Here is a 17,695-nt window from a genome sequence, read left to right as displayed (position 1 = left end):
GACATGAGCAGAGAATTTTTTTTAGGTTTTGAAATTATTGGAGGAAGCTAAAGAGATTTTGAGAATTTGACTGTGGTGTTATGATGTTATTATTACAACGACGATGTGAATTATGCTGCTGAGGTATGTTTAAGCTGATGCTATATGAGTTATTTGGTTATGCTACGTATCTGTTATGATGAAATATTGAAGAAGTATCGACGAATATATATATATATATGTGTAATAAGGTAAGAAATAATGAGTAGTGGTTAGGGACTCTGATTTGTGAAAAAGGATGTTGGAAACTGAGAATCGTACTTTAAGAGTTATGAAATGAGTGTATATGTGTGAATGTATCACTATGCTGGCGAAAATTATTTGGACACAATTATATTTAAATGATTTTATTTCTACAGATTTGTAACGCAAATTCTTGACCTGTGAATTTTTTTTATATGAGACTTTCACTGTAGCGGAAACTGGTGTCGTAAATATTTCGATAAGACAGTTAAGTGACCACCTGCATGTAAAGCGTCGTGGGCACCCAGCTGCGCGACAACCACCTGCCAAAGAAAGCCATTAGTGTGTGCCTGTCAGAGGCACAGGTGGAGAAAAAAAAGAGGCCATTATCCTCGCTATTGAGATTCCTTTGTAGAAAGCATCGCAAATACTACACGCCCAAACTTGAAAACATATGATTACACTGTGGAGCTCTTTAATTTATGATATTTACTAAAATGCCTAATGAAACGACGAGAAACGTTTCATGGCTATTGTCCTGCTAGTTGAGAGAAATGCCATGTGGCTTGCTTTATGCATTTATTTACTCATTTTGTTTAATATCCAGTTTCTAACTGCACTGAAGCATTGGTTAAAATAAATTTTATGGATGTACTAATATAAATATTTTATGCCTACAGATCCAGTAAATAATAACTTTATGATGTACTTAAAAAAAAACGAAGTAGCACAAAAAGACATTTCCCTTCACAGATATTGCATACACAATTGTCTTTTCAATTACATGGTAATATTTTTTTACAATATATTTTTGTGGTGCACCACTTTAATTGCATAGACATTAAGATGTGAATAGACATTGTCCTTATCTGCATTGTTGTCTTTAGTGTAACATTTTTTCTGATTGAGCTTTGTCATGTTTAGGTATAAGTTATAGCATTTGCTGCGGCTGTTTGCCATTCATAGTGCTACTGAATGTCACTTTGTATTACTAGGTTAAGCCAATTTTATTACTGATTTATTTTTCTTGTTTGCTGCGCATTGCCTTATATTAGTTGTAATATTGCTGCCTTTTTTTGCCAATTTCCATTTTTTTATCATTGCTGTTTGTGTTAATTGTTTTGTGCTGCTGCATTGCCTCGTCCCTTAGTTTTGCATCTGCGCTCAGTAGATTTTAGTTAGCTTAAGAGGGGGTAGCCTATATAAGAGAATGAGTTGTGATGGATTTGAAGAAATGCACTGAGAGGTTATATGAGAAAAGTACAAAAGCAGGTATAGATAGGACTTTTTGGAAATAATGAAGAACGAAGGGAGATCTCCGAGAAGTAAAGAAAGTTTTGTCTGCAAAATTCTGCAGTAAAACTAACCCTGCCCTTTCCTTGTGTTATCCCATTATGTGTTTGTGTACCCTTGGGCATTTGTGTTCTTCCTGTCTTTATGTGTTTATCTGATGAGAGTTACGTTGTAGAATTTTTCTGATAATATGTTATTTACTTTGTAAAGATGTTAAGACATTATTTATAGTTTTGTTTTAATGCTCATGTGTGAAGTTGATGTTTCAAAACTTATTCTGATCTTTTATGTATGTACTTATGTCGTAATTTTTGTAACACTGATGTATTTGCTATTTCGATTCTTTTGTAAAGCATATACTACTGCAAATATTATCTGTATTGTTATGTTCTTTAAAGATGTATTTTGTACCTTTGTTATTGCATTCTTATGTTATAAAATTGTAATTGACACCAGTTCATCAAATTAAGTAACTTGTAAATTACATTTCACTGCACACATTTCTGTTGGTCATAGTATATGGACAATATGTGAGAAGTAGGGACTGATAGTGTTTGCGCGTGTATTAATAATTCAGTAAGGGACTGGATAACAGCATTGCTGGTTCTAAGGACATTTCAAAAACAATTCTTGTGAGTACACAAGTGGTGGTTTATGGACTTGCTATATTGTCTGCAAGACTCTTCGATGGTGATTGTGCCCCTGTAAAGTCACAACAGATGGTTGCTGGCCATCTCTACAAGGACTAAAGTGGGTCTACACCTTTGATGACCCACCAATACCATTATTTCTACAAGGACTGCAATGGGTCTGCACCTCTGGTGGCCCACCAATACCGTAATCTCTACCAGGACTACAGTGGGTCTGCTCTGTCATGACCTACCTACCGATAGCCTTCAACGTCGACTGACTCTGCTGTGGCCCATTACCTGTCTGCATGTCAAGACTCAGCACTGCCTTTCGTTGGAAGGACAACACTACTTCTTCAAGACTGCTTAGAAATCCACTACTTCCAAGTGCAATTTCTTTTATTGCTCAGACTTTGAAAAAAAAAAAACACTGCATTTTTACTGTGATGAATGATCAGGACTGTCTATATGGACTGTGAGAAAATTTTAGCTTTTGACCAACATTGTATCGATAAGTGTGTGCATTTCATTTCTTTGTCATTGTAATTATGAAAAATTTTTTCAAATCTGTATTGGCCACTGCCCAAAACAATTTGTAAATTTTTTTGTGGGGAGCATGGGGGCTATGTAAGTAGGCTGTTTAGGTTTTTTTATTGGTAACGCCGCCGCCACGTAGCGCTCTGTATAAAAATCACTGGCTGTGCCGTGTGCAGTCTGTAGCTGGTTTGCATTGTTGTCTGCTATTGTAGTGTTGGGCAGCGGCAGCTGGATGCAAACAGCGCGTAACGTTGCACAGTTGGAGGCGAGCCGCCAGCAGTGGTGGATGTGAGGAGAGAAATGGCGGAGTTTTGTAATTTGTAAGACTGGATGTCATGAACTACCATATATTTTTTGACTATTAAGGTAAATACACTGTTTGTTCTCTATTAAAATCTTTCATTAGCTAACTGTACCTATCAGTAGTTAGTGCCTTCCGTAGTTTGATTCTTTTACTTAGCTGGCAGTAGTGGCGCTCGCTGTATTGCAGTAGTTCGAGTAACAAAGATTTTTCTGAGGTAAGTGATTTTGAAACGTATAGGTTAATGTTAGTCAGGGCCATTCTTTCGTAGGGATTTTTGGAAGTCAGATTGCGTTGCGCTAAAAATATTGCGTGTCAGTTTAAGCACAGTCGTGTATAATTTTTCTAAGGGGACGTTTCAAACTTTCCTTAACAATCTCATCATCCTGATAATTAGAGACTACATTATAATAATGTATTGGGAAATTTATTAACTGTTGCTGGAAATTAATAAATATCATGATTTTTTAAAAGGAATTTAATTTTTTTCCAAATATGTAGAGTACAGACCTATAATCATTTGAATCACACACTGAACATCTTTTATATCATGTTGTGATATTATGATTAAGGACTAGGCTGCAACTGAGTGTATGGACTAGAATGCTATCAATAATTATGATAGCATTGTTTCGATGAAATGTTTCTATTGTTAACGAAAGCAAGTCCATTGGAATAGACTCTTAAGCAATAATATTCTAATTGCATTTCGAAAGGGACTCATTAATTACTAAAACGGAAGGAAAATCACTTACTAGTTGCCAAACAATGACAAGATATCTTAGTTTCTACGAAGAATACATAATTCCATGAAGAGAATTGTATTGACCTACGTGTCATGTTTAATGTATTCCCTTTCTATAAGCACAACTTCCACGCTTGTAGATCTTCATGAAGGTGGGAAGACTGAGTTGTAGGGGACCTTGCTAAACACTCTTTCAGCCATCTCCTTGAAGGAGGCAGCCAGGGCTTCCTGTATGACGGGTACCACCTCCTTCGCAATCTCTTCAGAATTCTCATTCAGAAACTTGAGGGTGTTGTCAGCTGTAACATACACATAAATTGCAGAATTACCTTTACTTTCTCAGAGTCATAATCATCTTATAGCGACAGTTAATAGGCCAAACACTAAGACATATGAGTATTGCTGAGGTTCATGTGTTTTTTTAATTATTGCCATATGTATTTAAAATATTGTAAATGTATCAGAACACTATGAAATGTAGTGCCCAGTAAATTAAATAATGACAGTGATAGGAGGTCGTGAATACTCCAGATGTCTCAACTGTTAAGATCAGCACAATGCTCAAAATTTCAACCAGTAGGAAATTATAAAATGAGTGTGTGCAGGTGCTAAAAGTAGCTATTACTGCTCTTCACATAGCTGATTGTCTCTGAGACAAGCATATCAGTGTCGTAACATAGTTTGCATATTTACAATCAAAATCTTAATCTTCTGGGAAGTGTCTTTTTGAAATATAGCACTTGCTACAGGAATGAGAGAGGTGACCTTTACTTCCAGTGTTTATCCACAGTTAATTTGTGGTAACTAGGAGCATTCATCCTATCTCACTATCTTTTAAGAGTTACGCTATCTGACTGAAATTTTCCTAAATACACTAGTGTCCACAAATAACGCAACGAACCGCTATTTCCCAGTCTTCTGTCTAATTTACCGTATAATCATACAAACTGTCAACAAATTCAGTACGATCGTATTATTCACGGAAAGAGGAGTTCCGATGAACGGACATCCATGTCAACGATCAAGTCAGTTACCATTGAGACGGCGCAATATCTAATGGGTATTCCCATATCCACGATTGCTGAATGCAGTCACCGACGGTGCAGCATGACACAAAGAAGAGGCTTACCAGAACACTCTGCGGTGGAGAGCCATAAGAAGAATAGAAGCAGGACAGTTCTCACACTGATGAGGCTCAATGGCTGAATGTAAATCGTTTTGTTGTTTCATGGATGTGGCAACAACTTACAGAGGCCGAAACAGTACCCTAAAGACCAGGGCAACGCCGACCACGTGCGATATCAGAAAGTGTGGACCATAATTTCAACGTTAGATCACGATGGTACTGTCTTATCACTGTACGGAAACTGGCGTCTGACCTTGCAGCATACACTGAGCGTCTTGTATCAAGACAAAATTTGTACAGAAGACTTCGGTAGAGTGGCCTTTATTGTCGAACATCTGTTGTATGTATACCAATGATGCGTTTTCACAGAAAGGAACGTCTAGAGTGGAGACGATTATTCCAGGTTTGGAGTGTACCTTGCATCAATTAAATTTCGCAGATCTAACTCTTAGTGTGCCGTCCATAATGTTAACAATTCTGCATGCGAAGTTGTGATATTTGTTTTCCACCTTTGTGGTGAGCCATTATTTTGATTATCAGAAGACACAGCGAAAAATAATTGAAGAGGAACCTACGATAGAGATCGCCTCTGAACTGCTCTAGTGCTGTTTAGTATAGAGAGATTTATTGTCAGTATTAACATTATGAATATTACAAGGTTGAACAAATGGAACTTTACCAAATATATCTGTCAATTCGAACTCAGAACCTTTATTTATAATTACAGTTCTGATCCCGCTGAGCAAATATAGCAAGTTTTCTTTCATTGGGCTGGACAAGAATGTGAACTTGCAGACTGGGATCTATGGTCAGTAAGCTCTCCATCGCTTTCCGGCTGAGGACAAAAATAATTTCCAGGCTCTCGTATAAGACGGCGAACTATATTCAAATACTTATAACAATTAAATCATATTCTAATATTTCAAATATTCTCTTCTATTACTTATAACTGAGATTATTACAGACTATAAATTATTACTGCTGTTATTATTAACCCACGACCCCACATGATAAGTCCCACAACCTTACAGCAGAAGAAAGAAAAAAACTATAACTACTTATGACTAAATCTGTTTATAATAAAAGCTTGCACCTCAACACCACAAAAGAATTTAATCGTTTAACGAATAACACAAACCTGATGACAAATAACAAACCAAATTATAAATATAGAACGAAGTCCTTTCATTACTAACGGCCATGTATTTTATAGACGATTTTCTTAAATTGATTACTAATAGCACAAAGTGTATATACGACAGTTACTTTTTGATTTACAAACTAAAGCTACTTTTAATTGTAATACACATAGTAAGTATAAATTCTCGTGTTTCGTTGAACTGTTTTATGACAGACACTTATTGTGAGAAATCAGGGGTCTGCCGTTGATAAGTAGACACTTAAAATAAGTTTAATATCCGTATAACTAATACAAAGTCTGACAGAAAATTAGAAAATACACATAAAATAAAATACATCTACGTGATTACTGTGCTATTCTCTATCAAGTGCCTGGCAGAGAGGTCAGTGAGCCACCTTCAAGCTGTCCTTCTACCATTCCACTCTCGAACGGCAAGAGGGAAAAACGAGCTCTTACATTTTTCTGTGCGAGCCCTGATTTCCCTTATTTCATTGTGATGATCATTTCTCCCTATGTAGGTGGGTGCCAACAGAATGTTTTCGCAATTGGAGGAGAAAACTGGTGATTGAAATTTCATGAGAAGATCCCGTCGCAACGAGAAACGCCTTTGTTTTAACGATTGCCCCTACAGTTCACGTATCATGTCAGTAATACTATCTCCCCTATTTCGCGATAATACAAAACAAGCTGCCTTTCTTTGTACTTTTTAGATGTCATCCGTAAGTCCCACGTGATGCGGATCCCACACCGCACAGCAGTACTCCACAATAGGACGGACAAGCGTGTTGTAAGCAGTCTCTTTAGTAGTCCTCATGCACCTTCTAAGTGTTCTCAGAATGAATCGTAGTCTTTGGTTTGCTCCAAGCACAATATTATCTATGTGATCGATCCAATTTAGGTTATTTCTAATTGTAATCCCTAATTATTTAGTTCAATTTACAGTCTTCTGATTTGTGTGTTTCCTCGCATATTCTAAGTATAGCTTATTTCTTTTAGTACTCATGTGAATAACTTCACATGTTTCTTTATTCAGGGTCAATTGCCACTTTTTGCATCATACAGATATCCTATCTAAATCATTTTGCAATTCGTTTTGATCATCTGATAACTTTACAAGATGGTAAATGACAGTGTCATCTGCAAACAGTCTAAGAGGGCTACTCAGATTGTCTCCTAGTATATTGTTAATATAGATCAGGGACAATAGAGTGCCTATAACACTTCCTTGGGGAACGCCTGATATTACTTCTGTTTTACTCGATGACTTTCTGTCTATTTCTACGAACTGTTACCTATGTGACAGGAAATCACGAATCCATTCGCACAACCGAGGCGATAATCCATAGGCACGCAGTTTGGTTAGAAGACGCTTGTGAGTTACGGTCTCCAAAGCCTTCTGGAAAGCTAAATATATGGAATAAATTTGTCATCCTCTGTCAATAGCACTTTATACTTCATGAGTATAAAGAGCTAGGTGTGTTTCACAAGAACGATATTGTCTGAATCCGTGCTAACCATGTGTCAGTAAGTCGTTTTCTTTCAGGTACTTCACAATGTTCCAAAACCCTACTGCAAATCGACGTTAGTGATATAGGCCTGTAATTCAGCAGATTACTTCTACTTCAATTTTTGGGTATTGGTGTGACTTTAGAAATTTTCCAGTCTTTAGGTACGGATCTTTCTGTGAGCGAGTGTTTGTATATAATTGCTAAATATGGAGCTATTTTATCACCATACTCTGAGAGGAACCTGACTGGTATACAAATTGGACCAGAAGCCTTGCTTTTATTAAGTAATTTAAGCTGCTTTGATACATCGAGGATATCTACTTCTATGTTTCTCATCTTGGCAGTTTTCCTTGATTGGGATTCAGGAATATTTACTTCATCTTCTTTGGTTGCCGCACAGTGAAGGTATTGACTGCGTCTTGCCACTGGTGTGCTTTATGTATCACCAGAAGCTCTTTGGGTTCCCTCCCAGATTTCGAGATAGAATTTCGTTGTGGAAATTATTAAAAGCATCCTGCACTGAAGTACGCGCTATATTTCGAACTTCTGTAAAACTTTGCCAATCTTTGGGAATGTGCGTTATTTTAAATTTAGAACGCTTTTTTTCGTTGCTTCTGTAACAAAGATCTGACCCATTATGTGTACCATGAGGGATCAGTACCACCACTTATTAATTTATGTGGTATATATCTTTCAATTGCTGTTTATACTATCTCTTTGAAAACATTCCACAACTTTTCTACACTTACAAGATCAGATCGCAAGGAGTGAAGACTGTCTCTTAAAAAGGCATTAATAGCGTTTTATCACTCAGCAGAGGAAAGGCTACTGCGCTTGACGGGATACCATTTCATTCCTACACAGAGTACGCGAAAGGACTTGCCCCTTCTAACAGCCGTGTACCGCAAGTCTCTAGAGGAACGGAAGGTTCCAAATGACTGGAAAAAAGCACAGGTAGTCCCAGTCTTCAAAAAGGGTCGTCGAGCAGATGCGCAAAACTATAGACCTATATCTGTGACGTCGATTTGTTGTAGAATTTTAGGACATGTTTTTTGCTCGCGTATCAAGTCGTTTCTGGAAACCCAGAATCTACTCTGTAGGAATCAACCTTGATTCCGGAAACAGCGATCGTGTGAGATCCAACTTGCTTTATTTGTTCATGAGACCCAGAAAAAATTAGATACAGGCTCCCAAGTAGATGCCATTTTCCTTGTATTCCGTAAAGCGTTCGATACAGTTCCACACTGTCGCCTGATAAACAGAGTAAGAGCCTACGGAATATCAGACCAGCTGTGTGGCTGGATTGAAGAGTTTTTAGCAAACGGAACACAGCATGTGGTTCTCGATGGAGAGACGTCTACAGACGTTAAAGTAACCTCTTGCGTGCTACAGGGGAGTGTTATGGGACCATTCCTTTTCACAATATATGTAAATTACCCAGCAGATAGTATCGGAAGTTCGATGCGGCTTTTCGCGGATGATGCTGTACTATACAGAGAAGTTGCAGCATTAGAAAATTGTAGCGAAATGAAGGAAGAACTGCAGTGGATAGGCACATGGTGCAGGGAGTGGCAAGTGACCTTAACATAGACAAATGTAATGTATTGTAAATACATAGAAACGAGGATCCTTTATTGTTTCAGTATATGACAGCGGAACAAACACCGGTAGCAGTTACTTCTGTATAATGTCTGGGAGTATGCGTGGGGAACGATTTGAAGTGGAATGATCGTATAAAATTAATTGTTGGTAAGGCGGGTACCAGGTTGAGATTCATTGGGAGAGTCCTTAGAAAATGTAGCCCATCAACAAAGGAGGTGGCTTACAAAACACTCGTTCGACCTATACTTGAGTATTGCTCACAGTATGGGATCCCAACCAGATCAGGTTGACGGAGAAGATAGAGAACATCCAAAGAAGAGTGGCGCGTTTCGTCATACGGTTATTTGGTAAGCGTGATAGAGTTACCAATATATTTAGCAAACTCAAGTGGCAGACTGCAAGAGAGGCGTCCTGCATCACAGTGTAGCTTGGTGTCCAGGTTTCGAGAAGATGCGTTTGTGGACGAGGTATCGAATATATTGCTTCCCTCTACTTATACGAGATCACGAATGTAAAATTAGAGAGATTCGAGTGCGCACGGAGGCTTTCCGGCAGCCGTTCTTCCTGTGAACTATACGCGCCTGGAACAGGAAAGGGAGGTATTGACAGTGGCACGTAAAGTGCCCTCCGCCACACAACGTTGGGTGGCTTGCGGAGTATAAAGGTAGATGTAGATGTAGAGCAGCTTTTTTAAGTAGATATACTCCTATCGTTACCATAGTATCTTGCACAGCAACCAATCCATAGACCATAACATTCTAAAAAATGGTAATTTTAAATTAAAGACAATGACTGAAATGAATTTTTGTATCTGTTGTCTGTTTTTGTGTATTTATGCAACAAAACTGCAGTTATAACTCAAATGACACTTCTTAGAACAGAAGCAAAAAATTCCTGCCTAAGGTACCAAAATTTAGCCTAATATAGACAGGGAATAATAAATTTCCGGCAGTAGGCAACTGAGAATTACAACAATGTGAGCTTTTATAAGGAAAGAATACAAAAATAAAATGAACGTCAAGAGAAATAAAACGATCGCCTCATTAAATTCTCTGAGATGGTTGACGAAGTGTTGACATCAGTAGTCAACTCCATGACTATTCTTTATTTAACTTTGCCAGGTTCTTCTGGCTAACGTTCTTACCACTCTCAAACATAATGTACTTTCATCAGATGTTTCAATAAATGGTTGGGGCGTTAGCTAGAAGAACCTGCCAAAGTTAAATGCACATAATGTACAATTGATGTATGTTTGAAATATCTCATGAAACATTTGTAACTGTTTTACATAACCTGAAAAACCAACGTTCTATACAAAAACTGCAATCCCGAGAGAATTCGGTTCTGTGGTATACTCTGAAGTCGCCTCAGCTATAGTTTTCTGTTAAGACATTGCACTTTGTTATGAGCTATGAATGTAAATAGCTGTTGTGATGTGATTAATTGGTACTGAGAAGGTGTTGCAGTATATGACAACTGTGAAGTTCGAGCTCCACGTCATAGTAGGAGATTTCTGTGGATACCTCACTTCCACAATATAGAATCTGGAGGAGAATACACATATAGCCACATGAAAATGATATTTGCTGTAAAGGTAGGAATCTTGTCGTATGCATTACCATCAACTCGGTGGACTCGTCTATCAATCCTAGTTTTCCAAGTATTCCACTTTGAAATCAGAAACCTCTGGGCCGGGCACCCTCTAGGTCCCTGTTTAATCTGAGCAAATCGTGTACCGTAAAATATCCTAGTTGTTTTGTAACTGAACATTGCTTTTCGTTAATAGAATCTTGGTGATTCCTGTATCTGTCAATTGTAAAAGACGAGTTAATCTGTTATATTTAAATAATCTGGTATATCTACTTGGAATATTCGCAGGTACTTTCTAATTATACATTAAATTTCTATATTATTTAAAATAAATGAATGGAGATTCATTCCATTATGGTGGAGTGCTACAGCAACCAGTTTAGCGTTATTTCAGAGTAAAAGCAATCTTGGTTGCGAAGTTATTTAATATCAACAATTTGGTTCACTCTACTGGGATTTCATCAGATTGAACAAAAGTAACTGCATATGTAACACATATGTCATAAAACCACATAAAATGGAAAATGGACGCAACAGTAACTGGATATGTAGTCCATCCGACAGACTGCATATCCAGCTACAGTGGCGCCCATTTCCCATTTTATATGGCTTTATGACGTGTGTGTCATATATCCATCTTCTTTTGCACAATCTGATGTGCCCCGAAAGACTGATACGCGTTATTGATGTTAAATAACTTCGCAACCAAGACTGTTTTGTTCTGAAATAAAATACATAAAACATTGACACATGAGAAATCCAACAAAAATTTGATTTCTTTTACTCTGTTTTCAATAATATGTGTACCATGATCAGTAACATTAACAGTATGCATTTTCTAAGTAATCTGAGCGACTACATGAATGGAGAAATTTTTCTCACTCTTTTGCTGCAGAAAATTGTTTCCTCTACGACATAACGAAATTACTCAATGTATGAACAGAAAATCAGTAAAACAGTTACTCCTATTAGCATTAATCTTATCATGACAGATGTAACAACTGAACATAATCTAACAGGATTAAGTGAAACGTCTATTCATGCAGATTTGTCCTGTCTTTACAACCAAATGAAAGGCAGTTTGTGCTTTGCCGTATGTGTTTCGATTATCCTATCTATGAACAACTTATGTGGGCTGTAATACAGGAGTAGTTTTATATACATGTTGTCTCAAAAACTAAGGAACAAGCATAGGGCAGGCTGCTTACACGAAAATAAGGAAAAATTTCTTGTAAATTTGGGCTCTAAAATGAATAACATAAGAGCTAAAAGAACTTTTTGATCTGCAATCCTATGGAATACATCTCTTCTTCTTTCAGTTCCTTGCTTTCGATACTTCTGCAGGAAATAGTATGCACCAGAATAGAAACGGATGTCAAAATGGGCTCTAAAATGGACCTGAAGAACTATGAGCTCTTATTCAGTAGTAGACATATGTCTCACAATAGCTAAGATGAATAAGTGCTCATAGCTGTCAAAGTAGGCAGTTTAGATCCTATATTTACTAAACATTTTTGTCGTGGTTTGGATCATAGAACCACCTCCCAAAATATTGGAAACAACATCCTTGCTGTAGAAAAGATCTGAACGTGGTTTTTAGTGTTTAGTATTGTCACCCATCGCTGTGGGTTTATCTTTCGTCTTTTGCTTGCGTCGCGGACATGGTTTGCTATTCGTTTCTTTCGTTTCGAGTGTCGGTGTCTGTCATGTGAGAGTGCATTATTCTTTTCGTGTGTGTGTATGTGTGTGTGTGTGTGTGTGTGTGTGTGTGTGTGTGTGGTTGTGTGTGTGTGTGTCTGTGTGTGTGTGTGTGTGTGTGTGTGTGTGTATGCGTGTTTGTGTGTGTGTGCGTGTGCGTGCGTTACTCTTTATGTGAATGGATTTTGTGTGTTTATGTATGTGTGTGTTGTTAAGTGTGAATATGTTACTCTTCTTTCATTTACTTTTTATAGTCTCATCACTCCAAAAATTACCCACTGCACTTCTCATGCGCCTCAATATTTCAACAGGTGGGAGGAACAGCCCTATAATAATGAGTACAAAATGCTCTGTTCAGTAACATACCTAGTGCCTTGTCATTGTTGTAGAGTCCTGTCAAGTCAATCGACAGCTTGCCTACACTGAGGTCGACCTTATAGTCCGTGACGTCCCAGTACACCTCTCCATCTCTTTCAATGGGCTGTCCAAATAGCTCCAGGACGGCCTCCAGTCTAGCTGCAGATTAGGAAAGGAAAATGAGTATTAGCACGATTATAGCGAAACTAAGAATGCATGACGAAAAGCTACAGAAAAATGCAGGGGCTTTTACCTGAGAGCTGTACCATCATTTCAGACAAAATTTAATGAAAGGAGTCAGGAAGTTCAAGTTTTTGAGCTAGGTGTCCCTGTGGTGGAAGAATAAACAAATGGAAATTTCTGTTAAGGTCTTCCTAGACCAAACTGCTGAGGTCATCGGTTCCTAAGCCTACACAATATTTAATCTAACTTAAACTAAGTTACGCTATGGACAACACATACCCATGCCTGCGGGAGGATTCGAACTTCCGACGGTGGAAGACGCACGGACCGTGACAAGGCGTCTGAGACCTACAGCGCGCGGCAGTGGTGGAAGTGGTAAAGTATTGAAAAATTAGTTACCTATGGTTGTGAGTCATTATACTGCTTCTGAAGTCTCAAATTTTCATGATTCTTTCGCAAGCTAGATGAAGTATTGCAGTTGGTAAATGATGGTTACAAAACAAACAATCTTCAGTAACGTGGTGTCGTCAAACCATAAACAAAGGATATGCCGTATTATGTCACTCTTAACAACTGAAATTTACACTCACACCATGTAATAATTTTGTGCTGCGTGTAAGATATCTTTGACGTTTTACATAAATAATTTACATAGCTGTTTCTTCAATGCTAAAACAAATACATACCGAGATTTGTTGTAGCTTGTCCCTGATACGTCAGGACAAATATAACCCTGCTTGATACGCTTCTGGATGTGGGTTCAGGCACCCCTGTACTCTTATCGTAGGCGTGAAGATATTGAAGGTGAATTGGTGACAAGTATACGGCATGTTTATGATTTCTTAAGTGAAGAAAATTCTGTGGGTTTACTGGATCACACAGAGGAAATTCATCGAAACTTCGGTAGACATATAACTTACCACAAGCCCACAACAGGAGTGTATGGGAAAGGGGTGACGTGTGAAACGTAGCGCAACTCTGGATTAGCTGGTGCAGTTTGAACCAAACATGATTAACAGAAGAATTACCAAGTGGAGAAAAAGTACTGTGAGTGATACCTCTATAACATCACGACTGCCGAGCATGGGAGTAAAAATTAATAAATAATTAGGTAAATTTGATTTCTATATAATAATTTATTTATGAAACACTGTAATAACCTTAGGATGAGACATACTTTAGAATCTCACGCTCAGATGAGAGGTGATTTTTGGTCAACCGATTCTTAGTACACGAGCGGCTTCGTACACAAGAGAGCCAGCAACGAGCTCAAGCTAAATTGTTTGAGATCTCTGTGGTTGGAGAGAGTACAGAAAGACTATGATGTCGAGCTAGGGAACTACGTGTGGTGGTGGTAGGCGGAGCGAGAATCTGGGTTGGTTTATTCGTCTGCTTTTTCCTCCTTCTTCACGTGTTTACAACGAACATGCACTACACCTCAGACTCTAGTTTATAATTTCAATAAGTTAGAACGTAGATGAGGCTTCCTACCAATTACCAGAACAAATGGCGACCTTCTCGCACACTCAGTAATTCATTCCACTACAGACCCCGAACAGTGGAGATGCCAATTTCTGTTGCTTTAGTCGAAGCCTTAGGTTCAAATACTTGTCACAGTGTAAGTGACATAGAAATATAGGTGAATGTATAGAGTAGTACGATGGAAGCCAATAGCCCTAACCCAGAGATATGCACAGGCAAGTATTGGAAGTCCTTCTTATTGCACAGGGTTAACTGAGTATAACTGCTCACTTGTACAGCATTTACTTTGTGCTCGAATATTTGAAGAGGAACTGTCCTACTTGGCTTTCGAGGTTGTTTGCTTATAGATGATATACGACTGCGTCGCTTTTTACCTCCGGCTCACAATCGGTGTTTGTGAAATCAGTGGATTCTCGATGTATGAGACCTTTTAAAAGAGTGACGAAAGGGGCTTGCACTATGCGCCTCTACCTATGTTAGAGTATTTACAGCTGTTATTCATACTTGGATGTTTTTTTCTTTTCTTTCTGGCAACTTTTCATGATTCAGTCATTACAACATAGACAACTAAAGGAAAACAGTCACTATTAGTATTATATCGAAAGCCAGAGTTCTCGCCAATAGCACTCATATTTGTAAATGAAGATTAGTCGAAGACAATGAACGGAATTATGGAAGACTTTACATTAATTTTCTTCAATGAATATTCTCAAATAACTAATACTGTCAGACTTATCATTTTATAGTTATATATTCTGACAAACCAATGTAAACATATGACCAAATAACAACCTGCTAATTAAGAATTTCTTCGCCTTATGAAAATATTACAAAGCGTGTTCTCTGTTTGCACCAAAGATAATAGTTGCCAACATTGTTTCCAAAAGCAGATTAATTTTATGAGAACAGCTTAACATAATATACTGTTCTCTACATCTGAATATTTCAGGGTAGAACAAAGAAATGGTTCAAATGGCTCTGAGCACTATGGTACAGAACATCGGAGATCATCAGTCCCTAGAACTTGTAACTACTTAAACCTAACTAACCTAAGGACATCACACACATCCATGCCTGAGGCAGGATTCGAACCTGCGACCGTAGCGGTCGCGCGGTTACAGACTGAAACGCTAGAACCGCTCGGCCACACTGGCCGGCTAGGGTAGAACACCGTTTGGCATGTCATCCTATCTCTTAAAAACGGAGATAGACAATCAATTGATGTCTGTTGAATCTTCTACTTAAGTAATATCAAATATTGAGGAATGTTGTCACACCAATGTAGTGTGTTTCCTTTCAGATAGATATCCATTGATGATCTCATATTCACACATAATATTCACACAGAATCATCCAGTCTCAAAATCAGTATCACTGGCGATAATCTGCTATGCAGCTATAGCTTCCTTTTATTTAAGTGATGGTTTCCCCATGCAGAAGTGAAAATGTTGTATAGTAATTGACACAACAATTATATTGTAGTCACCTTATGTATGAAGGATAAAACAGTTTCACTTTCATTACATAGCAAAAAGGCCCTCTGCATCGGTTAATGACTTATGATGTTCTCTCATGGGTTCTTATTGTTACTAATGTACATTAAGTATGTTCCATTTACGTTGCCACAAAATGGTAACTTCGTCATTTTTGCAGATAACAGCAGTATCGGAGTAATCAGATGGCATTAGTTCAGTTAGGTAAATTCTGAATCAAATCCTATTCAAAAATTAAAACAGATGAGTAAAGGTATCCAATCTCGATTTAATTTTAGCTAGACTCAGAATTTTCTGTTCAGTAATTCACTTTGAACACCAGAACTGAAAGGTATAATACATCAAACAGTTAAATAGAAGTAATCTGTGTTCAGTGTTTGGGGACATCAATAAATCGCAAATGAGCTTTAAAGTAAATTTTAATCTTCTTGTCTGTAGACTGATAGTGAAAGTTTTCAGTATTAAACCGTTCTTTAGATGCCAGTACCAGTAAAAAGGTTTTTGATGCACGGAAATGATTGAATAAGGTAACATGTTTCTCACACAAACTGACTGTCAGGATCTAATGGCTGCACAAAAACAATAAACAATTTTTTGGGATGTTTTCTGTTGTCATTGTAGGCACAAGATGCGGTAGGTACCTTAGAACACGCTGCTGACTAAAATAATTTACGTAAATCAACAAATGGTTAATATACTTGATAATGGTAGCTATTACACAATTTTGTGATCTGAATTTAATTGTTATTTGCTTGTATATAATACAGTCCGTTGAATCAACATTATCAGAAAAATTCACTTTGTTCTAAGAATTATATGTAAGGATAAATGTACAACTCCCTATGGATATTTCTTGGAAACTTTTGTGTATATGTACACATGTAGTTTAGCATTATCAGTAGGGGAGAGTGTTGAACCCAGAGGATAATGTGACTAGGAGCTCTTGATTTTCCATGGTCAGCACTTCAGTCTAGTGGCTGATTTAAAATCCCACAAAGGAAAGCCATAAATGATCTTCCAATTTTCTGCATTTTTTGCTGTTAGATATGAGATTGAGTTATGAGTAGAATTTGTAAGTATTTCTCGTTCTGTACATATAAGTTCTGCATGATATATTGACAGATGCTAGACAGATTTGCCAAATAGTAACATAAATTCTTCACAGTTCAGTCGAAAAGCTGCTAGAAGCTGACATCAGGATAAATCAGTTTGGATTGCAGAGAAATGTAGGAACATACAAGGCAGAACCGATCCTAGAAGATAGGTTAAGGAAAGGCAAAATTACGTTTATGGCATCTGTAGACTTACAAGGAGATGTCTCCAGCGCGACTTTTTGAAACCAAATATACAGTGATGTAAGTTAAGATCCTAGATATCACAGCCTACAAACATTCATCCTGGCGGGTCTTCCTTTGCGAATAACTGACAAAAAATTTCGAAAACTTACGTGATGCTCTGCAACGTTAAAAAAGTCGTAATACTAGAATGGATGGATGGTGTAATGGATAGAACAATGTCTTTTCATGCTGAGATTGTGAGTTTGATCATGTAAGTTGCAATATTTTTTTTATTTTTACAAATTTATCAAAATTACATTGATCAGTACTTTTATTCAATTAACTGGTTTAAATTTAATTTTTTTTATTTCTATTCCTTTGTCATTATATTTTAAGCCTTACATGAACTTCTTTATTTTTTTAATTTTTTCTGTGTATAATTCTTTCCCCTAGCGGAATTATTGTGACAACAGGTTTAATTATATTTGTCTACTACAATATTAGATTATTT

At 37.4% G+C, this 17,695-nt stretch overlaps 1 protein-coding gene across 1 annotated transcript in view; it reads right to left on the bottom strand.

The window, feature by feature from the left end:
- Positions 1–3,442: 3,442 nt before the first annotated feature.
- Positions 3,443–17,695, bottom strand: part of LOC126284729 (protein takeout-like) — a 79,883-nt gene continuing 65,630 nt past the window's right edge. Inside the window, exons 5-6 of the mRNA XM_049983863.1 lie at positions 12,759–12,908; positions 3,443–4,026 (exon numbers count right to left, since the gene is read on the bottom strand). Coding sequence (XP_049839820.1) covers positions 3,872–4,026; positions 12,759–12,908 — 305 coding nt within the window. The 3' untranslated portion in view covers positions 3,443–3,871. The remainder of the gene's footprint in view (positions 4,027–12,758; positions 12,909–17,695) is intronic.

This window comes from Schistocerca gregaria, chromosome 8 (genome assembly GCF_023897955.1).
Source record: "Schistocerca gregaria isolate iqSchGreg1 chromosome 8, iqSchGreg1.2, whole genome shotgun sequence".
NCBI lineage: Eukaryota > Metazoa > Arthropoda > Insecta > Orthoptera > Acrididae > Schistocerca > Schistocerca gregaria.
The sequence above is the reverse complement of the archived record's forward strand: the minus strand, read 5'-3'. Positions and strand labels throughout refer to the sequence as shown.